A 27,315-nucleotide genomic window follows, 5' to 3' on the forward strand; every position below is an offset into this window, starting at 1 on the left:
CCGGCGGCGATCGCTGCGTTTGTAAATTGCAATAGAGAAATAAATAAAAGTTCTTAGCATTCCCTAAGTAAGGGTATAGTTCTTAGAGCGGAACATTAATCTAACTGCTTTTAAAGAAGGTTATCAAATTTAACAAAATATTTTGGTTAATTCTCTCTTGAACGGACAATATGTCTCTGTTGTAAGCGGACAGCTGTAAACGTAAGATTTAAATATTTTAAAATATTATAATGCAAATTAGTTCCATTTTTAATTTTTCCCTTAGGTATATTTGTTTGTAAGTCATTCGGTTAGACTCATTAAAAATCAATAATTTAATAGTTTGTCTTAAATAGTCCTGCAACACTGATATCTTCATTTAAATGTTATTCAAAATTAATAAAGTAACTAATATAAATAGTTCAGAGAGGAAAGAATCGGCCTTACCTGTTTTTATTTTAGAAGTTCCAACATATTTTTGAAATTTAATATAAAGGCACAGCAAATTCCGTAATATTCACAAACAAAGAAAGCAATAATCATAACAAAGAGCATTTAACATTTCGTCCCATCATCGAATCATCTTTTCCCATTCCCGTGTGTATCTGTCCGCATTTACATATCTGACAGAAATCGGCCAACCGGCTATATGTGCCAGCTTCTTGATTTCAACTACCGCAATGTAAGGAAATGCGTAAAAATTCTTGTAATGCTCATAAAAATGCAACTCGAAAGTATTTTGCATCTATTTGGGCTGCTTCATTCCATCTCAGCTATTTTCGTCTATTATTAGTCGAATAATTTAATTTAAATATTTTTGGCATTGGTGACTAATCGATGAGTGGGCGCAGAGTCGGAGGGCGGGGAACATGGTGTATCCAGAAAAAGACTTAAAAAGTATGTATGATGCTATGATGCAAACGATAATTGTCACCTACAGATACAGATGCAGTCTGTCATGTTCCCATGAATGAACGACAGCGAAAGGGAGGCCAACAGTTGACGGGGGTCTACAACCTGATGAGGTGTCTCCTCGGATTATGTTTTGGCTAGGAGGAATAGTGAAAATTACAATTTGCCTCAGCTACACGTATACATTCTCTCAAACAATGTTCAATAAGATTTATAAGCCATTTTGAGATCAAATTGATGGTGAAATAAAAATGTAATGACCTGTAAAATAGACCAAAAAATTAGTCAAAAATAAATACTTTTTTTATTACAAATTTAAAATGTTGTCTACTGTTTACGACAAAGTTTTAACATATTTTATTTATCAATCGCACCAATTTTTATTTAAATGTAAAATGAGAAACTCAGTTTAGTTATAATCCAACCATTATATCTCTTAAAATATTTTTTCAGAATTTTAATGATCGATTCATTTTGTATTCATTATATTTTCCATCGCTCTGTTTGCATTCCCCCAATAGCATGGATCCCCATTACATACTTACTTACTTACCCTCTGGCCCCAGGAATTATTCGGTTCATTTGTGTATCACAGAACACCCGGGGAAAGTATCACAGATTTCATGCAGAAGACAACGTCACATATCGCATATTTGTTCTGGTTTTAAAAATAAAAATCTGTGTGCCACTTTTGCAGTTGCCACTGCTGCCGGCAGTCACCGGAAACGTGCGGCTAAAAAGATGACGTCTAAACACGAAATAAAACTGGCATTCGCTGGCTTTAGTAAAAACATTTAAACTAAATATGCGCAAAATGCCAAAAAGCATTCGGGGGAAATAGAATGCTCGCGCTGCCTGCGCCATAAATCAGACAAAGATGCTAAATTACCAGAGGGGAAAGAGGGAGGAGAAGCCAAAGGCATCGGCAGCGGCATCAATGGGCTAATAGCCCCCGGCAAAGTGGCTCGACACTTTGACGAAAGACACGCAGGGGCGGCGTCTTAACCCAATCTGACCGACAGATACAAATAGCTTTCAGCGCTGCATTAAAAAATATAAAAGATCCTCAACAGGCGTGCATTTCGCATGCTTTCCTCAAATATTTTCCCAGTGCGTGCTGCCGGCAGAGACGCCAACGCAACCCAGAAAAACTGAAAACTTAAAACTTAAAACCGAAAACCGAATACTGAATGCAAACAAATCAAGAGGAACGGCGGTGGAAAACTAGAAACGGATTTTGGGCAGGCAATAAAAAGAAATACACCGACAGCCATAAAAGTCAGACCCGGCAATCCCCGGGAGCAACGGCGAGGTGCACCACGCAGTCGGTCAATCATGCTGCCCCATGCCAACGCAACCCCCTTTCCCAGCCCCTGTGCAGAGTAAAAAAATATGAAAATAATCGGGAACAGGGAAGCAATTAAATATTATATCATAAGAAACAAATTACATCAATTAGCACTGTTCTTACTTTTAAGGCGATCTTGGAAATATAGTGTTTTCTTTACTTACTAAGTGGTAGAATAATTTTACAGTTCTTATAAATATCGGAATATATTTTCCTTTTGTTATATTTTCCATTTGTTATTCAACTTTTTTCCTAGTGCTTGCCCAGGGCTCCTATGGGATGCGATCTCTTCGCTCTGTCTTCATCCGCATCCCAGTGGCCGATCTCTGGGCCTTTCAATCATTTCGTACGATTTCAAATTGTAATTTATGAGTGTGTCTGCGGCCGTTTGGGGGCGTGCCCTAAGCGACAGATTATGCAATGAAACGATACAAACGCAAGTTAATAAAACGCATGGAGTGCGATGTTAGCAGGGGGAGGCCTCCGAAATCGAGGATCAGGAATCTGGGATAGGGGGCGGCGCTTCGAGCAGATGCGATTTGTTTGCGTGCACATAAAATTCATTAAAAGACCAGTCAATTTATTTGTGTTTAGAGACTTTTGGGGGAAAGTTCGCAAGAAGAAGCTTCGAGATGAGAGATTTTAATGCAGATTTAAACCAAAAATTTCATGAAATTTATCGCCATCATTGGATTTTGAACTAAATCTATTTTAATTTTTATTTTTAGCCTGCAGATATTTATACTATTTATTCTGATTGTTTCATGCTTTCATGTTTTTTTTACTGAAATTCGATTTAATACAAATTATCATTATCGTTCTTTTTAACACATTGCTCATTGGAATTCAGATTTAACAGTCCATAAAAGTGTACACACGCATTTTTGTTCTTTTTATATAGTAAGTATAATACATCAAACATATTTTGGCCTCTTCCTATTTTAGTTGCCATGTCACAGCTAAATACAAAAAGCTCCAATTTGCAGCTAATAGTTTTTTTTGCTTTATGTTTTTGTTCATTTTTTTTTATTTACATCTCATTTTCCGCTCGGCTGTAGATGGATGGCTATTGCCACACATTCGTCTCACATTTTCCCCATTTTCCAGGCAGCGATCTGCTTCGCTTCGGTGTGCTAATATTTAATTTAAATATTGTATTTTGCCGAGGCCTTTTGCTGTTGTTCTTAACCAACCTCACTGCGTGTTGCAATCTTCAAGCGGATTTGTTTGCTTTTTTCCGACAAATATGTGGGGATGTGTTGTTGTTTGGGCTGCTCCCACCCCAATAGACTGGCGATTTGATCGCCGTTTCAAGGTTGCCTTGCATGGAGCTGTTGTTAGAAGTGTGTGCCTGGGTCTCAAGTATTTCTTTTTGTTTCTTTCATGGTAATATTACGTATACACATTGCGTATACGCATCGGCAGCGGCGAAGGCTAATGGAATAAAAAAAAGAGAACACTTTTGTAGGGAGGATTATCAGGATATTTTTTTCTGATCCCCTAATATAATATCTTAATTAAAAAAATAACTTTATTTTTATTTTAAATTTTAAATAATTAAAAAAAAAAATTTGTTTCTATCCCCCTTTTTAAGTACGCCCTTGACACGATCTATCTTAATCGGATGCAGCCTGTTGATTTTTGAAGATATTTTTTTATGGTAGTACTTAGAGGTAGCTTATGTCAGAAGCGCTGATAGCTATCTGAAGAGGCTTTTCATGCTCCTTCTGAAGTGGTTTCTAATTCGATTTGGCAAGCACTGACAAAATCAAATGGAAATAACAAATTCAAATATTTCACCGCCAAATATTAAAAGCTCTTTGCATACACCTTTTCAAAAATAGTTTCGAAAACTTTTGGTAAGTGTTGCCAGCTAAAATATTTTTTCGATTTCTATATATAAATCCACCACAGAGACAAACGAAAAATGCGACGAAAACAAAACGACAAGGTGGAATGCAGAGAGCTCGCGTAAATGCGAAAATAAATCGAAATTAAATTGCAAAATCGGGATCACAAGGAACAACTCCTAGAGGTGAGCCCATTAAGGTTGTTTAATTAGTGATGAAAAATTAAGTTGACTTCTGCAGATCGCCGAAAATAATAACAATGGCCCTGCTGCTGGTGCATCTGCGTCGCCTCATTTTGCTGCTGACCGTCGTCTACCTGAGCGGAGCGGTATTCCGCCGCCTTCTCACCGAGCGGCACCACTCCCACATCCTGCAGGGAAATGGATACATAGCCTTTGGTCGTCTTCGAGGAGGCGGAGGATCCAAGGAGCCCTACCATTTCCAGTGGTGGGCCTACATCTACACCTGCTATGCATACGCCGTTCTGGTCAACTACGTTAGCATGCGCCGGCTGACCAATCTCATTGAGTTCTTTTTGAACTGAAGATTAAAGATGTTTGGTTGGAGAATAAAATAGTTTTAAAAAAAACGTTTATACTCTATATCTCTACTGATTTCTAATTAAACAAGTTTAAATATCCTGTCTCCCTAAACATTTTTACGATGTTTTCAAATGAATGATCAGATTTGCCCATTATCCATTCTCTATAATGTTTAGTAACTTAACCATATGACACTTATTTTAATTAAAATAATATATATATATTAAAAAAAATTTTTTTTGGCCGATAATATGTTTTTCTAAATGTTTATTAATTTATGTATTTTTTAATAAAATCTAAAAGTATCTACATTTACTATACAAAAAATACGCCATCTATAAGATGAGTAAATTCGGCACCATCTATGTGTGAAAATAGAAGCAGAGAGGTTGGTGCTACCAGACCGAACAAATTATATCTCATCTTCTCGGAAGAGAAAGAATTAAAACAACGGCGCGGTAACTGAAATTATTTAAAATCATTTTTGTAGCTTTATGGAAAGGAAGGAAACACTTTTTAACAAAAACTTACATCCAGATTTTCTAAAATAATATGCATTTTTCCAGAAACATATAAAATTGTAGTCCAAATATGCAATGGCATACCTCGATGAGCTCATAATATAATTTCCAATCGATTGACAGTCAACCCAGATAGTTTAAACTACAGAAATTATATGTATTCGCCTTGATTTGAACAAATTAGGATCATTAATCCTCCAAAGAGGATATTTTTGTGCTATATCTTAATCCCTATATTGCAAAATTTTACCCCGAATAAGTAGCTTTTACATATTAAAATTTACATCCTGAAATATACATACATATATGTATGTTCAATGATAGCTAATCTAAAAACCCAAAGACACAAATGCCCGATGACAACGCTGTTAGAAATATTTACATTTAACACGACAAATATTTAGCGCAAAACTCACACAAACATTTAATATTAATTAAAAGCGTCAAATGTAATTTTTTCACCGGGGACAATAATTAAATTTCGATTGCATTTAGCATCACGATCTGCAAATATTTTTGATGATTAATCGGTAAGCCAAAAATAAAAACAAACAGAAAGGCGAATATGAAATACACTTTAAAGTTCATGGAATTATTCATCTCAAAAAGCTTGAAAATTATTTTAAAAATTTTAGTGGTTGTACACTTATACCTATTGCCATAAAATCACCGTTTTATTGGGCTGACAAGTGGCACAGAGCGTTAATGAATTTCTGCCTTACAATATTTCTGTCAACAGCCCATTTCATTGGTAAGATCAACATGCAAGGGAAAGAGTAAATGTGTAGATACAATAATATAGCTTAGAGTATTGGTAGTAGTAGTTTTATTTTGGCCGCCTATTTATAAACAAAGATTCTATTCATAAACAGATTGCGTTCTTCCTGAAATTCTTTCGTGTTACTCAAGTAGAACGTTGTTTTTTATTTATTTGATTAATATTGAGATTCTACTAACAAGTCATTATACCTTTCGTAGGTATTTTTTGAGCACAACTCTTGGACTAGATCGGATCTAGATATTATAGAATATTTCACGCTTTCATGCACCCACCAACCCATATATCTTGTGCAGAATATATCTTAGCATGTTTGCCGTATTTTTCATCCGAATGAGTCAGAAATGTGCGCCACGTCACAGCCCCGATGTCGAAGCTATATGGCTATAAGGCCAACGGATAGTGGGTGCCATCGGGACATGCAAATCCCAGAATTGTCAACGGCACATTTCCACTGCTTCAGCTTCGTACAATGGCTATTGACATTATGAGAGCGCGTTTGTGAATCATCAGCCAGATGATTGGAGCTTGTCAACGCCAAATGGCGAGCAGGAAAATGGAAAATTCGCGAAAACTCGCAGAACCGGGAAGCAAAGTGGTAGATTTTCCAGAGAACTGCCACGCATTAGGGCTTTTGTTCGTCCACTTCGAATGCATTAGGCATCTATTTTTACCGCCCGATGGCTGGGCATTTTCGGCACCACCCACCTAGTTGGAGCCTCCGATGGCGCCCACTTGAGCTTATCTGGCAGCCACTCCACTCCTGGGAAAAAAAATGCACCGGGGGGAGTATCTTGCAGAAAGTGGCTGCTCGTCAAGTAGGCACACACTCTATAAAGCTGAAGTCGATCTATATATAACTGCATAGCACAGCAGCGGGGCCCGCGATGTGTGCGTGTGTATCTGTGATCATAACAATTTTGACCTAATTTTGTATAGCTGGCACACGAAACATGAAAGAAATAGAAGACACCCAACGGCCGCTGAGTGATTTCAGTCTTGAGGTGGAGGTAGGAAAATGGGATGGGAGTGGGAAGTGGGGGACTGGGGACTGGGATCCTGTCCCCATCACTGACCTCAGTGCAGCTGTAAAATGATGGGCAATGGGCCGGAAAACTCACACAGACACCTGGCTGGCAGGCATCAGCGGAGATTTGCCCATTCCGAACCCAAATCGCGATGAGAATGGGACTTTCCTTTTGACTAAAGGTGTCGTTGTCTGGCTTGGTTCTATTTTGGGAGGACTTATTTATCGGCGGACGGCTTGCTACATATTCGCCAGGTTATTTTTAAATTATTACACATTCCAAAATGTGGCAAACACACAAAATGTTAAATATTATTCTACGGCTGCCTGGCGCGCACTTTTATATATATACAGAGAGTGGAGAGTAGCGGCAACATTGTCTATATGCATGCATAAAATAAATAAAGTTATGGCCAGCCAGAGCTAAGTATCTGCGAGATACCCATGCGAACGGAGCCAAAGGCGGTTCTTATATATAAGGTTGGATGGTTAGCCCATCTAGACCTCTGGATGTGTGTGTGTGTGCTGGCCTCAGGTGAAATGTGTGTGGAAAATGAACACGATTATGAGCAAGCCGAAAAGAAAGGCAGAAATAACATGAAATTCGGCTGCTAAAAATAAGCGAAAAATCATTTTTAAGTATAGTGAGGCGAGTGTGTTTGTGTGTGGAGCACAGGTGGAGGAGATCGCTCGCGAACGAACCAAAAAATTGCACTCAAAAAGCTTCGGCTCCTTTGGAAAACTGAGCCAAAAGCCGCAGGTTGAAAACCACTCAAAATGTAACAGAATTATTTACAAAACACATATTTACTATGGGCACATGGAGAGACTCGTCAGTTGCCAAAATGTATATATATACAGCGAGACAGTCATCTACGTGACCATTGAACAACAATTGTTAGATGACAACGCATTGTCTGAGGTTGAGCAGACTGTTGTCCGCATGGCCAAGGATTCACTCAAATTGTATATTTTTGTTTATTTCGCACACTTTTTTCTTATTTATGCTGGCAAATAACACTTTTCGATGCCAAAAGTCAAGTATTTTTAGAAAACATTGCTGTAATCCTAATTGGCTGTTAGCGAATAATTTTAAAAGAATATCAACGAAAATTTTGACACTTTTATGATTTTTCTGCTGGCTTAAAAATTTTGTAACACCATCAGATCTGTATAGCATATATCGGTGGGCCCTATAATTGGCTGGGGATTGAATACACATTTTCATTTCTTTTAACCTTATAAAAGAAATATAAATTTAGAAAACTATTGGATCCAATTCACAGCAGTATACAGAATCAAGTTGAAATAATTATTATTATTAAATAGTTCTTAATAATAGTTTCAATAAGATTTCTCCTTAAAACCAAATAAAATGAAAAAATCTGAATAAATAATTTATTTTTGGGGAAATAGTAAGTGGTTAAGTCTTTAGTAAAGTATTGTTCGAATAAGTATAAAATATTTAAAAACCCCTAGAATGACCAAAAAAATGTATGACATCATGTCACGTTATTTAGACGTTATCATACAAGTTTTTAAGTTTACCCCCAAAAGTTCCAAAAGTAGGAGCCCTATTATCGAGGGCTACGTGCTGGAACACTGGTACTGGCAGAACCGTATAAGCGAACAAAAGATATTGCCGAGGCCCCTGAACCAACGAAATTAGCCAATAAATATAAATTATGAACTTTATGATCTGCAGAAGATGCCAAATATTTCAACATGACTTATATGTACGGGCGAGAATTGGGAAAATTTATGTGTAGATACATTCTGGCCAGACGCTAGATACACAAAATGAAACGCACAAATGACACAGGCTAATTACAGGTAAGCAAAAGAAAAGAAAAGCTGCCGTACTTCGTGTTTTTGAGTTTATTTTCGTAGGGGGCAAGCTCTTAGCCAAACTAGCGTGAAAATGCGTTCACACAAGCGGCGGCCAAAATGAAAAATCAAAGAATTTTCCACACAACTGAGCAATTAACACAACAACACGGGCCGCGTGAAAAGTCACTCGAATTCCCACTCACATATGAGGGGAAAAGGGGGGGAAAGGTATATATCTCGAGATATATCCCCACTCAGATCGGAGGAGAGCCGATGGCACACGAATCGCCCCGAAGGGAGCCGAATAAATCGTTGAAATAGACGAATCCACCAGCGACCAGCGGCCAAATCAACGAAATACTCTTTATTCGAACGACAACGGGATCTCTTGTTCAGTAGATCACCAGCCTTACTCCGACGTTTATTACGAATTTTCTCGGTGACTCGGTGACAACTACAAAACTGCGTGCGGTGCTGTAGAGATTTTCGCTTGAGAGGAAATACAAATCATAATATTAGATACGCGAACCGATCGCAAATTAATTTAGAGAACCAGAATCGAAAATCTGACCTAGCAACATGTCGTCATCGCAGGCTGTCCGCTCCTCGAAATACTCCTACCGGGCCACATCCACCGGACCCGGTGCCGCCGATGTGAACATCGAATACATCCAGGACCTGAGCTCGCTCTCCCGCTTGGAGGTAAGGATCAGGATCGGGATCGGCATTGGAATCGACTACCACCGCCCATTTCTAACCTCTCAAGACGTTGGAATTCCGACCAGGGAATACGAACGAAATGCGTGTGCGCCAAATTTCTTCAAAATCTACGAGAATTTCTCTCTCTTGTTTCGGTGTCTGTGTAGAGACTGAAAAAGAATCAGAATATAATCAAGAAAAAATAAGAAAAACAAACTAAAAAACCCGAAAAATTCATCTACACTCTATATCAAATGCACATATATACCGTAGATATATATTGGTGTGTTAAGTTCTCGCCGCGTTCTTGTGTGTGGAAATATAGAAATTCGGTGAAGCAAAATTCTAGATGTCTATATGTATCTTATACGTGTCTGTATATACATATGCATTGCTAAAAATTATGTAATGGCCACCTCCGAGCGATACATACCTATATGTACGAAAACATCGAAGAAAAATTTGTGAAGAAATCAATGCTGTGCTAAATAGTGCTCTAATGAGATTTTCAATCAACTAATATGAAATAATGAACCCATAAAAGAATACCGAATAACACTGAATAAATGTATCCACCATTTTCTTGCAGGACAAGATCCGTTTGCTCCAAGATGATCTTGAAGTTGAACGTGAGTTGCGTCAAAGGGTGAGTAATCTATCAAATTAGATCTTAATGTATAGTTTCTAAATATTTTTTTTTAATTTAAGATATTTAAAATATATTTGTCTTGAATTTTTATATATTTTTTTTAATAGATAGTCTAGAGATTTTTATTTTCTATTTAATTTTCTATGTAACATAGTTTCAAGATGTGAGATTTTATCAGGAACGTTATTATATTTTTAAAAATGAGGATTGTACTCTAAATTTTCTGATGAAATTAGCTAGTTAGATATGACATCTCTAATCATCTAAATTTTCTGATGAAATTACCTAGTTAGACATGACATCTCTGAGGAAGTAAGAAAAGATCAACCTGCATTCCCCACGACCCAATGGACGTCAAAGCGCCAGGGAGAACAATTTTCACTTTCCTGGCCTCGCAAATGTCACCCTAAAAACAGCAAAAATATGTGGAAAACCAAAATAAAATCAAAATAGACGAAGTAGCAGAAGCGATAGAACCAATAGAAAAGGCAGCAAACAAATGCAAATCTAAGAATAAACTACCCTTCGCAAAGTTCCGAAAGTGTGAAAGTAAATGATAATGATGTGCATTGAACTTCAATCGCTTTCGCTTGCCGTTTTGCTTTTTTCTCGCGGAGCATTGATAAATGATTTTTCGCCTGACTTTGCAAAGACAGCGGCCGCCGCAAAGACAGAGGAAAAGCAGAAAAGCCAGAGAAAAGTGGTAAAATTCGCAGGCCGAAAGTGCACTTCATTCAGCGCGATCCTCTTGGATCCCCTTGGGCATTACAAATTTAGAAAATGCGGAGAGCTCTTGCCGGAATCGGAATGGAATGGGCTGGCCAAGAATGTTCTTTATATTTTGTTGGAAATAACATTTAATTACTTTTGCCTTATGGATTAGCACGCACTGGCACACAGATACAAATACAGATACGCCCCCCAACACACTCTCACAATATATGGAACAAAATGGCTAAAATTAGCGCACGACATTCAATACAGAGAAGCGAATGATTAACTTGAAAACAACCGAAAATATGAGCAGAGAAGAAAAGAAAATAAAGTAGCCAAAAAGCCATCATCATCGGTGGCTGAGAGGAAACTCTCGGCGAGGGAAAATTCGCTCGCTCACTGCGGGGAAATCTTCCCAGTTATCTGTGTGTGTCTGTGGGAAAATTAAATAATTTCACATGCACATTAAAAGCCTTCACACCGCCTGGCATATTTTCTACATATCCGAATATGCATATAGGCGGCAAAAAACATGTATCTACAAGATACATATGGCGCAAATGGATTTACGGCCCGTACTTACGTGGCCTTTGCGGCAATAGGCAACTTTGTTATGCCAAATGAACAGACAAACACATGTTCGCCTAGGTATTGTGATAAACACAAATGTTGAAACACATTCAGGGGGGATTTAAAAGAGATTTATCAAGCAAATACATATACCCACATTTTAGGTATCGAAAAGTATGCTAAGGTATTCGAAATTATCGCTTCTGACAGCTCCAAATACCAGAAAGCCCACAGGTCTTACATCTAGCACGGAGATCTCGTAAAATACCATTTAATTGCAATTCGCAAAAATTGCCCAAACGAGGTCGTCCACAAATGTTTAGATTCCGAGAGACCGAACAAAAAATGTTTCTGTTCGAGCGAAAAAATATTCAAATGCCTTTTTGGAAATGCAATATAGGAAAGCCGTGTGCGGCCGCCCACAAAAGATATATACGCATATAGGCCCGCATATCGTGGATGCAATCGTGGACTATGGCTACACCTCTGCGTGGAATATTTCTTGGCAAGATGCCATTGTTATTTTAGGTGTTGCATGTGCATAATTATTTTTGACTGATTAATGTGATTTATAATTTTTATTATGGGCTGTTTGACTGGCCACAGAGCATAGCTAGCGCAGGTTATTTATAGATATTTTAGATTATACAAAAGTCCCTAAAAGATTCCTAGACTAACGTTGGATTTCTGTTCTCTGAAAATTCCAGATCGAGCGCGAGAAAGCCGATCTCAGCGTTCAGGTCATCCAGATGTCCGAGCGTCTTGAGGAGGCCGAGGGTGGTGCTGAACATCAAGTGAGTATTGATTCGATATATCTGAGATATAACCACAGAAATAAATATGTATTTTCCTCTAATACCCAGTTTGAAGCCAACCGCAAGCGCGACGCTGAGCTGCTGAAGCTGCGCAAGCTGCTTGAGGATGTTCATCTTGAGTCGGAGGAGACCACTCTGCTTTTGAAGAAAAAGCACAACGAAATTATCACGGATTTCCAGGAACAGGTTGAAATCCTAACGAAAAACAAGGCTAGGTAGGCACAGGCGATCTTTCTACGCCCCCATTTCCATTGACCCAGAAATCATATCCCAAACATAAACATCTCCAACCGAATCCCAGCTGTCTCATGCATCCGCAGAACATATTTATTTGCCCGCAATGATGATGATCAAGTGGCGTCAGCTGGCGCTCGCGGACATTTCAATGTCTCAAGATCTCGTGCAGTAGTAACAAAACAATACAGTGGCTAACCTTGCGCTGCCCCGCTGACCCAAAAACAAAGAAATCGAAGCAGATCATAAACAATTCATCAAAATGCCATGACATGCGAAAGAACCGAAAAGAAAACATAAACCTGCACGGCTTGCAAGTTCTATTGACACAAATTGTGGCCGAAAAGCCATACGTATAGGCAAAATTCGAGAAACTTTCGGTTGCTGGCCGCCTCTCATATTTCCAAATCGAAGCGAGCGATTTCCAAAAATAAATTCCCAGGAATGTTGAAATCGCTGCCAATTCAAGGCTATCTATCAAGATCTAGTCGTGAAGATCGGAACACTCAAGTACTATTCAAAACTAACTATGTTCCTAAGTCTTAGGTCCCTTAACCCAAGTTCAATAGTTAGGATCCCAAGAACCCATACCCATTTCCACCTTTAAGATAGGTGCGCCCGAGTTTGCGCACTTCCGTTTCGAGACAAAGACGGTCGCAAGATCAGCCAGCAGCTGTCCCGCTCTCTCGAAAAAGCTTTGCCCCCGAAGCTTTCGTTGGCGAAACTTTCTTCCATATGTTATGCCCACCACCACCCATACCATATTTTCTTTCTGAGCGGAAATGTATTTATAGAAATTTTGAAATTTTCATCCACATTCTTGAGCAGAGAGGCTCTTTGTTGCTGTTGCCATTCCGCTCCCACCGACTCCCTGCATCGCCGCCTCTCGCTCGCACCAACGCCCCAACCCAAATATGTCTTTGATTGAATCATATACAAAATGTGTTGATTGTTTTTGTCGCTGTCCCGCTCCGACCCATCGAGCATTATGGAAATCCGATACGTTTTCTGGCTCTTCAGCTTGTTGTGGGTGGGAAAGGTCGGTTGCACCGACTTTTAGCCCCCGACAGGTGGAAAAGCTGGCAAATGCCACGGATTGCACATGGAGAATGTGATCGATGATCAAAGCGATATGTAATGGGATTTATTTGATCTTCTCTGGAAGATGAAATTCTTGTATTGCCATTCTGCATATTTTTCCCAACTATTCTTTATGAAGAAAATAAATACATAAGTACCGAAACTATCGATTTAACACATATTATGAATCGATTTTTTCTAAAACTATGATCGAATCAATTCCCATTACTTATCCCTTACTTTCCCATCAGCTTATGCCTTTTTATTTTACCAATCAATTCTCATAGCTTGCTTCCAGGCAGACCAAACATGATATTAACCCTTGGCCTGCTGAGCTCTCGACCACCGATCGATAAGCCCTCGATCGGTGGCCGAAAGCTCGCAGATCCACCCAAGCTTGCTAGCGATTCACAGCCCGGCCGATCTCACAAAACCATGCCTAAGTATCGGGATATCGGGAATGCCAGACCAAAGACCCCCTGAACTAAACCGGAGAACCCACTCCTCTCTCTTTAAACGAATGCTTGCAGAGCCGAGAAGGACAAGGCTAAATTCCAGACCGAAGTCTACGAGCTGCTCTCCCAGATCGAGTCCTACACCAAGGAGAAGATCGTGTCCGAGAAGCACATCTCCAAGCTGGAGGTCTCGATCTCCGAGCTGAACGTGAAGATCGAGGAGCTCAACCGCACCGTGATCGACATCAGCTCGCACCGATCTCGCCTCTCGCAGGAGAACATTGAGCTGACCAAGGACGTCCAAGATCTGAAGGTCCAGCTGGACACGGTCTCGTTCTCCAAGAGCCAGGTCATCTCCCAGCTGGAAGACGCCCGTCGCCGCTTGGAGGACGAGGACCGTCGTCGCTCGCTGCTCGAATCCTCGCTGCATCAGGTTGAGATCGAATTGGACTCGATTCGTAGTCAACTCGAGGAGGAGTCCGAGGCCCGCATCGACTTGGAACGTCAGTTGGTCAAGGCCAATGCCGATGCCGCCTCCTGGCAGAACAAGTGGAGCGCCGAGGTGGCCGCCCGCGCCGAGGAGGTCGAGGAGATCCGTCGCAAGTACCAGGTGCGCATCACCGAGCTGGAGGAGCACATCGAGTCGCTCATCGTCAAGGTCAACAACCTGGAGAAGATGAAGACCCGTCTGGCCAGCGAGGTGGAGGTCCTGATCATCGATCTGGAGAAGTCCAACAACAGCTGCCGGGAGCTGACCAAGTCGGTCAACACCCTCGAGAAGCACAACGTGGAGCTGAAGAGCCGTCTGGACGAGACCGTCATCCTGTACGAGACCAGCCAGCGCGACCTGAAGAACAAGCACGCCGATCTCGTCCGCACCGTGCACGAACTGGACAAGGTCAAGGACTCCAACAACCAGCTGGTCCGCGAGAACAAGAAACTGGGAGGTGCGTTTGCCAAAACTTATTTTATGGTATTTTAAGGGTCGATTTCTGAATGTCAATTCATAAATCGGCCCTACAAGAACTTTAAAAACAGAAAGCAATTAAAGATCATCTACACCCTCTTATCAAATTAAAATTGATCTTAAATAATGTAAAATCGATCTACGTTTCATATCGATTTAACATTACTTAAGATCAATTTTTGAAAATGTTGATATGAGGCCAGATAAATTTGACCTGGTCGAAAAGAGTATTTCATGTAAAAACGATATGGTTTTTGCATGACCTGAAATTTACATGGCCATATCGATTTTACGGGAACATGTTTTTTTTGTGTGTAACTCTCACTTGCTCTTGAACTTTAAATTGCAATACTAATTAATATTTTACCCTTTAAATCCCCAGATGATCTCCATGAGGCCAAGGGAGCCATTAACGACCTGAACCGCCGCCTGCACGAACTGGAGTTGGAGCTGCGTCGTCTGGAGAACGAGCGTGATGAGCTGACCGCTGCCTACAAGGAAGCCGAGGCTGTAAGTAGCCAGGACTAACCTTCTAGATAAATCACAATACTAAAATAATTTTTGAAATCCATTTTTCCAGGGCCGCAAGGCTGAGGAGCAGCGTGGTCAGCGCCTGGCCGCCGACTTCAACCAGTACCGCCACGACGCCGAGCGTCGTCTGGCCGAGAAGGATGAGGAGATCGAGGCTATTCGGTAAGTGAATGATCGGTGATCTCGGTTTTAAGTATACCCCCTGCCCCATTAAGAAGTAGCCCCCACGCCACTGCCTCTCAACTGACAACAGCGACAACAGACGAAGGTCGATCGCTGGTTCGTCGCTTCCCCTGCCAAAGCGGAAGTCCCCATAGAAAAAGAAAATAAACACCCCTCAAGGCAGCTAGGGGAAATCATTCGATTGATTTGCAATCGCTGTTCACTGCCAACACAATTGATAGTGAACTGACCCATTTAGCAATTAGCAATCAGTTCGAGTTCTTTAGTCGCGCACAAAGCAACGGCATTAGTTTTCTAATCAGAAGCCAGGCAAAAGATCCTGTTCTCACACTAAGAGGTTCACAGGCTCAGCTCAAGAAGTGGGTTTCGCTCCATCTGGCTTTCGAAATTATATGGATTTCTTAACAAAACCCTATTGAATTTCCCGCAGAAAATTGCGCAGTTGCAGCTATTACACAATCAAAAGTGGGTTCGTTATTGAAAATCGAAAGATCTCATTGAGAAAACTTTCGACTTGAAGAGTGGCTCTTTAGCAAGAGGTACGTTTGGTGTAGCATATATCATTCCAGTTGGTGGTCAGTGCTTGGAAGTGATTGAAAAAATGTAAAATCTTAAATGAGTTAAAGATTACTTCAATATGCAAATAGCTAATAGGCTAATCTTGGTTTTATTAAAGTTTTATAGACATTTCCGGTGACTAAGTGATATTGTGAAATGATTTGGCACTCAATTAAAGTGACTAAGAGTTTCTACAGTGATCATTGATCTCTGAATGTTGAAAAAATGCTAATAATTTTAAAAGTCTTTTAAAAGATTTAATGAAAGAATAAAGATTTATTACCAACCAAGCTATTAATTTAAATTAAAGTAAAAACCCTAAAAATCCAGTTTTCTTAACTTAATTTTTAGATTTCTTTATGATAACTTCCCCTAAGATCTTTTGTGTCTTCCATGGCTATTGCATAAAATGGCCCGCTATTATGACATTGTCTTCGAGCTCGCTGCCAAAATGAATCAATCATAGCCGCGCACATTGACTGCCAACAAATGATGATGATAACGATGATGATGTTATTGTCGTCATTATGCTCATACCTTGCCCGATGCCAACAGCTGAACGAACGAAATGCAATCTTTTTATAGATTTCGGCAAATTTGAAAAGCAAATTTATTTGCAAAGCAGCAGCAACTGCCACTGCTGCCAACCGAGGAGAACCCAACCAAGAGATCCGAAGCTACAGAGGCGACAAGGCGACACAGAGGCGGCGACAATTGTAGCTTTAATTAGAGTACTCTTAAGACCAGTCACGCACATCCCCCTGAAAACCCCCACCCTCCCATCCAAAAATCATGGCCCTAGCCTTAAAACAAAGACCCTCCCGCTTCCGTCCGGCGACCACCACCTATGAGGACAACTATGGGTACACCATGAACTTCTACCAGCCGATGCTGGACTATCTGGACGCCAAGGCCAAGGGTCTGGAGGTGAAGAAGCCCCACCTGCCGTGGGTCAGCGAACGGGGACTGAAGCAGTACCGCCCGTCGAATGCGGTGCGACAATACAACGCCGACGAGATCGTCCGTTTGTCGCGCACCTGTGCCGCTCGGGCCGACGAGATATTGCTTAGCTTTCGGGCCCAGAAGCGATCGCCGTTCAGTGTACAAAAGTTGGTCGACGCAACGCGAGTGGCCAAGCACCTTGAACCGGACACAGTTGTCGAAAGATCGCGCCAGCGCCGCCGCCGCCGTCAGGAGGAGCTCGAGGATCTGATCAAACGCGACACCCTAAAGATATTGCAGCGCATCCGTAAGATAGAGTTGGATAACGAGGTCGATCAGATGTCGGACGACTTTAAGCGCTCGATTCGCGGCAAGTCCGCCAGTGCCATCGCCCAGGCGCTGCTCTCTGAGTCGGAGAGGAACATCAAGACGGCCAAGAAGGAGGAGGAGGACTACATTTCGCAAACCCTGGTCCGTTCGAGTCGCGCCGTTTCGCGTGCGGGCCGTTCGCGATCCTCCTCCCCCTTGGATGGCCAGCTGCGCGCCCATGCGCTCCACATCGAGCTGATGGACGACCGGCTGGTGGACAAGCTGGACCACCGCGTCTCCTCGTCGCTGCACAACGTGAAGCGCCAGCTGTCGACCCTCAATCAGCGGACGGTCGAGTTCTACGCGGACAGCAGGTGCGGTATAGAGGATAAGTGCTGGATCTGTCGCAAGGTCCTGCGCACCCATCCCAAGCTCAAGGACTATAGCTATGTGTACTGGAAGCACTAGGTCCTCAGCCCCCTTTTGATCCCTTATTCCAAAGCCCCTCCTTTTGACCCTTCTTTTCCGCCCTTTTCGTTCTCATCTTCATTCGATAAATTAGATTATTTTTTGACGATCCAAAAACGATTACCTTTTGGTTTTTAAAAGTATCAAATTATACAATTTAGATATCAAAAGGTGAACTTTTAATGACTATACAGATTAAAGAGATAGAAAATCCTTTTGAAAATCAAATATATAACTTCTCATTTCACCAAAAAGTTTTTTAAAATATTTAAAGATATATATCTTAAACATTTTTAAAGGTCCCTTCTCAGAAAACCACAAAAATGTGTTAATTTCAAGTGGATCGATCTGTTTCTCTGTGTAGCCACCATCCGGGGAATTTGAATAAATGCGAACATTTTTGAATTGCAGCTCAATTTTTTGTCTGCGCATCCTAGAACCTCCTCCTCCAACCCACCAATTTGCCATTTCTAATTGTCTGTTTGTCGTTCCTCGTCTGGCACAAAATGTATTTTCGTTTCAAGAGTTTTCGCGAATCGCGGTCTTGTTTTGCTCCACTATGTTGGCCGCTTCTCGTTATTGTGTCTGTTGGGCAGTCTTCTGTGAATTATTTATGCAGAATTATGCGCAGCATATTTGACAACGGCTAATTGCAGAAGATCGCCAGCAATTCGACTATTAATTATTAAATTTGTCCGGGGTTTCTAAGAAGAAATAATTTACGATTAATTAGGTGTAAGCAATGAGGAAATATTCTTCTTTTAAAACTGGTATTTTTCTTGGACATTGATTCGAAAAAATGAACTTTTCTTTCCTTAAATATAAAAGCTAAAAGTCAAGTCAATCGTACACCTAATTTACTCTTCACTTTCCCTTGAAATATCGACGTTTTACCCGAACCTATCATATTTCGCACCCGCACCTCAGGCATTTCGAGGCTGTCTGTTTGATTTGCGCGTAGATGGTCCGAACAACTATTGTTTGGGGTTTGTCCTTCAAGTTCGAGATTTATTTTATTTTCATCCGAAGAAAACTGATGCGCATGACAGCAAAAACAATCACAAGAAGTGGCGGCGAAAAAAGAACAACATAAGACCCAGCAAATATTTTTGCGTAAACATTGAAAACAATGGCAGGGAAAAATTAAAATCTAAATGGGAATACTTAAGTTTTCTAGCTAAGACGCCCGTGCACACCAAATACCTTGGCAAGGCGACAGCGATGAGCACACACACGATTTTAAGATTAAGTAACCAACACAGGGGCTTTTATAAGAAAGCATAGTACTCAACTAAACAAAAAGATCATCGGAATTAGGAAATTCTGGCTGATGAAGGTTGCTTCTTTTTAATATTTTTTTGTATGATATAACTGGGCAGTATAATGACCTGATAATGGTTTTTGATGTTCTAATTCCAGTTCTCCAAAAGAAAAATTGGGAAATATAAAATATATTACTGGAAGACAATGATGGATTTGATTTTAAATAGTAATTTTTTCAATTGCTATATTGAGTTACCTATAGAAATAGTACTATTATAATTACCCTAGTTTTATAGCACTCGCACTTAAATAGCACTCAGTAGTCATAGTTCATTAATTAGTAATTACAACCTAAGGTACCTGTTGTCAGAATCAAATTAGAAAGTGAATCAGGTAGAGTATCAGAAAGACAAGCACTACTCAAATTTAGTTGGCATCGTCGCAAGACGAAAGCACCTACGCCCAAGAATAGACGCATGATGCACTTACCCCAAAAACAAAATAAAATTCTGCAGGGGAAGGGGGGAGAAGGAACTTCTCGCCAAATACTTTGGCATGTAAACCCAAGCTATTTGTGACAAGTTCGATGTCTTTATCATGCGTAAAAATACACAGAAATTCGCGAATGCAGCGGCCAGCGAAACAATGAAGCGTTTTTGACAATGCCAGAGCACCTGAGTTGAGTGGTTGAGTGCCGCTGCTGAGTGGTGCGAAAATTGTGGTGCAAATTGTGGGTCAGACATTGGGGCCAAAAATAGAGCCAGCAAAGCGAAACAACGAAGGTAAACTGGTGCTCTTTTTGCGGGGGGCTACTTCTTGATATATCAATAACCCTAATATTTGGGAAATCATCTCTAACTCCAATCAATCAATCTGCAACCCCTAGCAAGCAGACCTCCATCGAGATCGAGCAGCTCAATGCCCGCGTCATCGAGGCGGAGACCCGGCTGAAGACCGAGGTGACCCGCATCAAGAAGAAGCTGCAGATCCAGATCACCGAGCTGGAGATGTCCCTGGATGTGGCCAACAAGACCAACATCGATCTGCAGAAGGTGATCAAGAAGCAGTCGCTGCAGCTGACCGAGCTGCAGGCCCACTACGAGGACGTTCAGCGCCAGCTGCAGGCCACCTTGGACCAGTATGCCGTCGCCCAGCGCCGTCTGGCCGGTCTGAATGGCGAGCTGGAGGAGGTCCGCTCCCACCTGGACAGCGCCAACCGTGCCAAGCGCACCGTGGAGCTGCAGTACGAGGAGGCCGCTTCGCGCATCAACGAGCTGACCACCGTCAATGTCAACCTGGTCTCCATCAAGTCCAAGCTGGAGCAGGAGCTCTCCGTCGTCGCCTCCGACTACGAGGAGGTGTCCAAGGAGCTGCGCATCAGCGACGAGCGCTACCAGAAGGTGTCGGTGGAGCTCAAGCACGTCATCGAGCAGGTGCACGAGGAGCAGGAGCGCATCGTTAAGCTGGAGACCATCAAGAAGTCCTTGGAAGTCGAAGTCAAGGTGGGTGATGTACTAGATACTAACTAAGGATTTTTCGGAATTTTTTTGAAAGGAAAATATCATTGGATCATTATAGATGGGTGTGCCTCAAAAATCATATTTTAAGATTTATTTTCTGGAAACAAAATATTTTTTATAATATTTATAGTAATTATAAAATTCATTCGTTACTTAAGTTAATAAGAGCAATATATGATTTTTAGTTCCTAATGATTTCTGATATACAAACTATTTTTGAGAATTAATCCAGACCCCAAACCAGTAGAGCTACTGATTTTAAGTTCCATTTCGGAGAGATAAAATTTAAAGTAGTACTATCTATTGAAGACTACCATCTAATCCCAATCCATAATCCCTTCCCCAGAACTTGTCCATCCGCTTGGAGGAGGTCGAGCTGAACGCCGTCGCCGGCAGCAAGCGCATCATCAGCAAGCTGGAGGCCCGCATCCGTGACTTGGAGCTGGAGCTGGAGGAGGAGAAGCGCCGCCACGCCGAGACCATCAAGATTCTGCGCAAGAAGGAGCGCACCGTCAAGGAGGTGATCGTGCAGTGCGAGGAGGACCAGAAGAACCTCATCCTGCTGCAGGACGCGCTGGACAAGTCCACTGCCAAGATCAACATCTACCGCCGCCAGCTGTCCGAGCAGGAGGGCGTTTCCCAGCAGTCCACCACCCGGGTGCGCCGCTTCCAGCGCGAGCTGGAGGCCGCCGAGGACCGTGCCGATACCGCCGAGTCCAGCCTGAACATCATCCGCGCCAAGCACCGCACATTCGTGACCACCTCGACGGTGCCCGGCTCCCAGGTGTACATCCAGGAGACCACAAGGACGATCACCGAATAGGGAGGGCCCAGCACCGCACCGATATCATTTCATTGTCAAACGCGAACCGAACCACCGAACGCACCCCGGAAGAAAAACCGAAGAAGATCAGGCGAATGGGGGGTTCAGAGTGCCGGAACAGAACGAGAATTGCGTGAGAAAGTTTTTATAATTTAAATTTTTTTGTCAACCCCAACGCCGGGGATGCCATCGAGAACAACCAGTGGACTTCGGCGGGGGAGTTCGTATAGGCTACACACTATAAATACATAACACTACACATCCTATCTATATAATAATAATACTATTTTGAAGTTCATGTAATTTAATTAAAATAATGAACCTGAAAACCTAAAAAACAAAATAAAAACAAATCAACGAAAACTTGGCAGAGTTTTGCTAGCGATAGAGATATATACCACATGCGATATATAATACTTGTACGTAGAGAAGAGAGAACCACGAGAGTTGGCTGAACAATAACGTCGGATGGAGCCCAGGCCCCATGAAAATAATACCATACATGAAACACGAAATGGAAATGATAATCGTCACCAAGATCCCACTAAGCACGCCACTGCAGCATCGAGTTAACCGAGTTACAACCGCTTCTACTATTTGTTTTTAGTTCACTTTATGTTTAGTAGGTAAATTTCTGTGTGCTCGTAACGAATTTGAATTTTTACATTAAATCAACATCAACAAAACTGAGCAAATTTCACATTTTTTTACTTTGTATCTTGCAATAAAACGAAATTCTATTCTATAATAATAACAAATAAGAAATTATAAGGCGAAATCGATTTTACTAAAGGGGAGAAAGCGGCTTAACAGGGAATTATGAACTGCGGGGTTGTTTTAGTCTTGAAGATGATATAACCCTTGGATGTTACCTATCTTAAATCTTCAATCAGTTAATTGAAATATCATTATATTTTCCACTACAACCCAAGCTTCCCAACCCATCAAATAAATTTTCCACCATATATTTCGCTTTAAGCTATCACTATTTATTAACACTTTTGGAGCTACACAATCCAAGCTCTTAGATGGCCACAACACCCAATTTGGATTCCGTGTTCAGAATCGCCTTCTCGCCGTAAGCTCCGCCATAGTGGCTCTTCTTGAAGACTGGAAAGTAGATAAATAAATAAAAATATAATAAGTATGGATCACTTAAAGTATGGATACTTGGATCAACTGGTTAATTATTAAGTTATTTTCGATTTTAATGTTAAAAACCCATTAAAATCCAAGTTAAGCCCCCAAATGATTAGGTAAAAACCCACCTGGATCGATTTCGGCCACGAAAGAGCGCGGTGGCAGGGCGGCGGCGTAGAGCTTGTCCAGAGGACCGTAGGGCTTGGCCAGGAGCGGCCTGCCCTGCTCCCAACCATATCGGTTGAGGGCATACCAATCGGCTCCGTCCAACTTGGCGGCGGAGGCAGCGGCACCGGCGGCGTTGGTCAGGGCGGAAGCCTGGGCCTCGGCGGTCTCGGCGGCCTTGACCACATCTCCGTAGTTGGAACCGTATCCGGATCCGCCGTAGTGGGGGCGATTCGCCACGGCCAGGGCAACGCAGCAGGCCATCAGGCAAACGAGTCGCAGGGTAACGGACATTCTTTTTTTTTTCGGTGGTGGTGCGAGGAACGGTGGTGTTTCGAAAACTAATTAACCGGAGCGTGTGTCCAAATTGCTTTTATAGCAACACCATTTGAGCTGCTCCGCGATTTGTGAGCTCACCAGACGTGACCAAACCCGCTCGATGACCAGTCACTTTCGGGGGGCCGCCACTGGCAGCATCTCCAACCCCTCCGCCTCTTTCCCAGGGCGATAAGGCCCCCGGGATCGTCTCCAATTTCTATGCTCATTGAAATTGCGCGCCAAATTGCGGGAACCCCGAGAAGCTGCTCCATTGATAGCGACTTCCCCCTGCTCGGCACGCTCCGTTCGCTTCTGGTGTGTGCGGTATCGGGGCTTTGGCCGTACTCCACTGCGATCCGGCCCATGCACGCATCGGAAATCGGGCCAACTGGGGTTAAGGTTGGGCCAGTGATCAATGAACATGAACCGGAACCTGCAAGTTCATTCGGTACCTCTGTTAACGCAGGTTTCCAAAAACTTATGAATCATGATCTCAACGCTTCATTGCTATTTTCAGGATTATGCGGAATAATTTTACCAATAAGATCTTTATTTTACCCATAAAGTATAATTTTACATTCACATCTAAAAATCATTTCTTACTTATCGTAACAAAAATCTTCTTAAAATGGAAATCTTTGCTGAAATCTTTAAACAGAACTTTAGTCTTAAACACTTTACAAATACTTTGCGATTCAAAATATTTAAACGAAATAAAATTTAATTTTAATGAAATAAGTTCTTTTAATTAGGAAGCCTTTGATTAAAAATAGTTATTTTATATAAAACTTGATTATAATAATTTAAAAAAATAGAAATAGTTTTTTCGTATATTCTAGTCTTTGTGGAACAATATCACCATTGGCTTATTACCAGATTAAATAATTAAAATAAGATTCCATATTATTAATCAGTAAATTATGTTAAACAAACATTTTAATTGTCTAAAAAATCAAACAACTTTCATGCATCTATAAGACATCAAAATGTTTTTCTTCAAAATGCCGCTACACACGATGCCAATTTTTAGCGAGAACTTTTCCCATGAATTGTGCCGCACTCGAACCAAGAATTCTTGCCGTGATTCACCGCTCGACTCGAATGTCAAGCGATGGCCAGCAGCATTGAAGATCTTGGCCAAGAGCTCGGCCCCAAACAACTAAGCAGTTGGGTTTGCTTACCAGCCAGAAAATAAAAGCGCGGCAATCGGCGAACTCAACTGTGGCGCTTTCTAGCCACAAGATTATTGACTGACTGACACAATAAATAATTGAATGTTTATGGTTCTGGGAAGCGCGGTACCGAGTGATTTGCGAGTGAGCCGGAGCAAGCAAATCCGGAGCACGTTTCCGCCAAGCCACTCAAACACATTCCCGGCGAGGGGCTGCAATCAAATGAATAATAATAATATTTCTCCACCCACTGCTGCAACAGCTGCTGCAGCTGCATTTCAGCGACAGAACGCCGAAAATTGGTTTTCTCATAGATACAAGTAATCCCCTGAAGACCTTAAGCAACCAAAAGAATATATCGAAAATATAATTATGATTTTCCTTTGTGGTTTTTATTATGTACAGACTATCAGGCTGAGATCAAGTATCCGCCCGGTTGGCTGGGATCTGGGGATCAAGCATGCGCCTAGTAGCCGCTGCTGCGGTGGGCACCGTACTGGCTGCCGTACTGGCTGCCATACTGGTTCTCGGGGACGAAGAGCTTGGCCACTGGGGCGCCGGCGCGGATGGGCAGCACCACCTTGCTGTATTCCGGGGGCGAAACGTAGGCGCGGTAGTTGTTCTGGCCAGGATAGAGGAGCGTGGCTCCGGCGGGCTGGACGGTCCAGCGGGGTCCGTAGCCACCACGACGGTAGTTGCCACCATGGTTGTAGCCACGACGCTCGCCGCCATATCCTCCGGCGCTTATCTGGATGGGACGCAGGATCTCGGGGCCATAGCCGCCACGCGGTCCTCCGGCAATGATCTCCACGGGGCGCTCATAGCGCTGCTGGCCCTCGCTTCCGGCGGCAGCTGCCGAGCTGGCAGCCGAGGCGGCGGAGCCATCCTGGCCATAGGAGCCTCCGCGGGGTCCGTAGCTCTCCTGGCCACCGTAGTTGGCGTAGCAGCTGCCCACGATGCAGGCGCAGAAGATGACTGCGAAAGACTGGAAAATCAGGAATATTCCAAATTAGCCTTGATTCGAACAATTGAAAACCAGAAACACTCTTCAGGGACACCCATCAATACTTACAGCAAACTTGTTCATGGCTATGATGTCGGGGTTTTGGCACAGTTGGCAGAATTAACATATTAAACGGCGAAGCACACTTCTTTATATAAGCAAAAATTATTCTTGCACTCGAAACGTGATCTCGCCCAGAAATTTATCACGGCTCAAGAGCTGGTTGGCTCTTCTTGGCCCGCTCGGTTGGGGAACTTTCTGCGGATTTCTAGCTTTTCCTAGCCAGATATCGGGGCTCGACGCTCAGTTCGTTTCGGCTTGAGCAGCTCGTATCGCCGACATTCGGCGGTCGACCTTCGTTGGGGGTGGCAGATGCAGATGGACCGAAAATGGAGGTTTATGGGTGCGTGAGTGAACGCAGACGGATTAGGGGGATAATGATGAATCAGGGGGTAAAGCCAACGTGCCACTCAAGAAAGTTGTATCTCTATTTAGAAAAAGTACTATTTTTTAAGAAGTATACCTAAAGAGAGGTTATAACTATATCTAAAAAATAGAGGGAAAAAACTCTGTTTAATTTTAGCATATCACTTTAAAAATAGTTTAAAATACTTAAGTAATTATTTTTTTTTGTTATAAGATGGATAAATAACTTGGGGTTAAGTGATAGACTTTGTAAAAATTTCGGTAAATTCAATAGTTGAATTATTAAAAACAACAATCCGTTTAAACCATATATTTCAACAGTCGGACCCCAAAGCTCAGCTTGTGTCGGGAACTATATTTCCCCACCACACAGTCTTCACCCAGAACTGCGCTAAAAAGTATGTCACAATAAAAAAGACAATATGGATTTTTGTTCGATATTTTCCATTGCGTTCAGATCGTTTTTATTAGCCGATTCTCAGAGTTTCGCTGTGACAGCCACTCGAGGATTTGAACAAGGAGTCGATAGTTCGATTCGCTGGCGGGAGGGAGCGGAAATTAGTAGCCGCGTCCGTAGCCACCGTGTCCGTACTCATGGCCGCGGCCACCGTCGATCTCCCAGGAGGGAACGGCGAACTGGCGGTAGCTGCCGGGATTCACGGCAGCGGCGGAGGCGGCGGCGGCAGCGGCGGCACTGCCTCCATTGCCCTCCGATCGCAGGCTGCGGGGATAGCTGTCGTAGCCACCGTGGCTGCGTCCGTAGGAAGGCACCTCCTCGTAGACGACGCGCTGGATGCCACCATAGCCGCCACCATATCCTCCTCGGTTGCCGTACACTGGGCTGGCGTTGATGTAGGCGAACAGGGCGAGGGTAACACAGACGATCTAAGGGTAGAAAGGAAGGGAAATCCCGAGGATTAGCTGGCTGCCACTTCCTGATCGAGGGTTTGCACAACTTACCAGGTACTTCATGGTGAGTGGCTTAGTTTTGTTGCTTTGGGGTAATCAATCAAACTATGATTTACCGACCAGAAAGCCCCGCTTTTATAGGCGAAATTTAGCCTGGATTTTTACGTGACCTATATACACAAATCGCTCTGTTTCAGTCCAGAAACCGCATTTCATAATTGCCCCGGTCTGGAATATACTCACATTTGATTTATGTACTGCCATATACTTGTTGTCGGGGCCATTATAAAATCGCCTGGTTACGCGATGTGCCATTCTACTTGAGTCGAGTTTGGGTCTTGATACTGGAACCACAAACACGCGACTCTCTCAATTGGGACTTACGAACGCGTCTATTTGAAATATACTCCAAAATTTGTTGTAACTAACTTTCTGTTTTTCACATTCTTGGGGGTAATGGCTTACAGGGCGGTTGTGCCCGGAAAATTGATAGAATTGGAGCGAATTCTTCAAGAACCGGTTTTAGCCGGTTTTACATTGAAAGTACTTTACCAGGCCTACAAATTATTTTTTAAAATTTTCCAACTTATTAAGAAAATTATTATTTAATTATTA

The 27,315-nt window shown here is 42.2% G+C and overlaps 5 protein-coding genes across 6 annotated transcripts; 2 read left to right on the forward strand and 3 right to left on the reverse strand.

Annotated features, from left to right (window-relative positions):
- The first annotated feature begins 4,079 nt into the window (after positions 1 to 4,079).
- Positions 4,080 to 4,744, forward strand: LOC123003437 (uncharacterized). The gene is made up of 2 exons (XM_044395990.2): positions 4,080 to 4,274; positions 4,330 to 4,744. Exon 2 carries the CDS (start codon positions 4,349 to 4,351, stop codon positions 4,631 to 4,633), a length of 285 nt encoding a protein of 94 aa, XP_044251925.1. The 5' UTR covers positions 4,080 to 4,274; positions 4,330 to 4,348; the 3' UTR covers positions 4,634 to 4,744.
- Positions 4,745 to 9,132: 4,388 nt separating this feature from the next.
- Positions 9,133 to 22,262, forward strand: Prm (Paramyosin). Of its 2 annotated transcripts, XM_044396026.2 has the most exons (9): positions 9,133 to 9,489; positions 10,076 to 10,132; positions 12,127 to 12,213; positions 12,283 to 12,449; positions 14,079 to 14,950; positions 15,353 to 15,480; positions 15,551 to 15,663; positions 20,111 to 20,726; positions 21,091 to 22,262. In XM_044396026.2, exons 1-9 carry the CDS (start codon positions 9,367 to 9,369, stop codon positions 21,565 to 21,567), a joined length of 2,640 nt encoding a protein of 879 aa, XP_044251961.1. In that variant the 5' UTR covers positions 9,133 to 9,366; the 3' UTR covers positions 21,568 to 22,262. The 2 variants fall into 2 exon arrangements, with proteins under 2 accessions (XP_044251961.1, XP_044251962.1); XM_044396027.2 differs by lacking the exons at positions 9,133 to 9,489; positions 10,076 to 10,132; positions 12,127 to 12,213; ... (2 more) ...; positions 15,353 to 15,480; positions 15,551 to 15,663 and adding exons at positions 15,925 to 16,043; positions 16,115 to 16,223; positions 16,828 to 17,867.
- A 272-nt stretch (positions 22,263 to 22,534) lies between these two features.
- Positions 22,535 to 23,236, reverse strand: Cp16 (Chorion protein 16). Its single transcript, XM_044396028.2, has 2 exons — positions 22,836 to 23,236; positions 22,535 to 22,677 (listed from the first exon to the last, which is right to left on the reverse strand). Exons 1-2 carry the CDS (start codon positions 23,164 to 23,166, stop codon positions 22,592 to 22,594), a joined length of 417 nt encoding a protein of 138 aa, XP_044251963.1. The 5' UTR covers positions 23,167 to 23,236; the 3' UTR covers positions 22,535 to 22,591.
- Positions 23,237 to 24,732: 1,496 nt separating this feature from the next.
- Cp19 (Chorion protein 19) lies at positions 24,733 to 25,577 on the reverse strand. The gene is made up of 2 exons (XM_044395970.2): positions 25,435 to 25,577; positions 24,733 to 25,347 (listed from the first exon to the last, which is right to left on the reverse strand). The coding sequence occupies exons 1-2, from the start codon at positions 25,447 to 25,449 to the stop codon at positions 24,829 to 24,831; spliced, it is 534 nt and encodes a 177-aa protein (XP_044251905.1). The 5' UTR covers positions 25,450 to 25,577; the 3' UTR covers positions 24,733 to 24,828.
- Positions 25,578 to 26,218: 641 nt separating this feature from the next.
- Positions 26,219 to 26,882, reverse strand: Cp15 (Chorion protein 15). Its single transcript, XM_044395972.2, has 2 exons — positions 26,752 to 26,882; positions 26,219 to 26,676 (listed from the first exon to the last, which is right to left on the reverse strand). Exons 1-2 carry the CDS (start codon positions 26,761 to 26,763, stop codon positions 26,350 to 26,352), a joined length of 339 nt encoding a protein of 112 aa, XP_044251907.1. The 5' UTR covers positions 26,764 to 26,882; the 3' UTR covers positions 26,219 to 26,349.
- Between the last annotated feature and the right edge of the window lie 433 nt (positions 26,883 to 27,315).

The sequence above is a fragment of the Drosophila takahashii genome, chromosome 3L, assembly GCF_030179915.1.
Source record: "Drosophila takahashii strain IR98-3 E-12201 chromosome 3L, DtakHiC1v2, whole genome shotgun sequence".
NCBI classification, from domain to species: domain Eukaryota; kingdom Metazoa; phylum Arthropoda; class Insecta; order Diptera; family Drosophilidae; genus Drosophila; species Drosophila takahashii.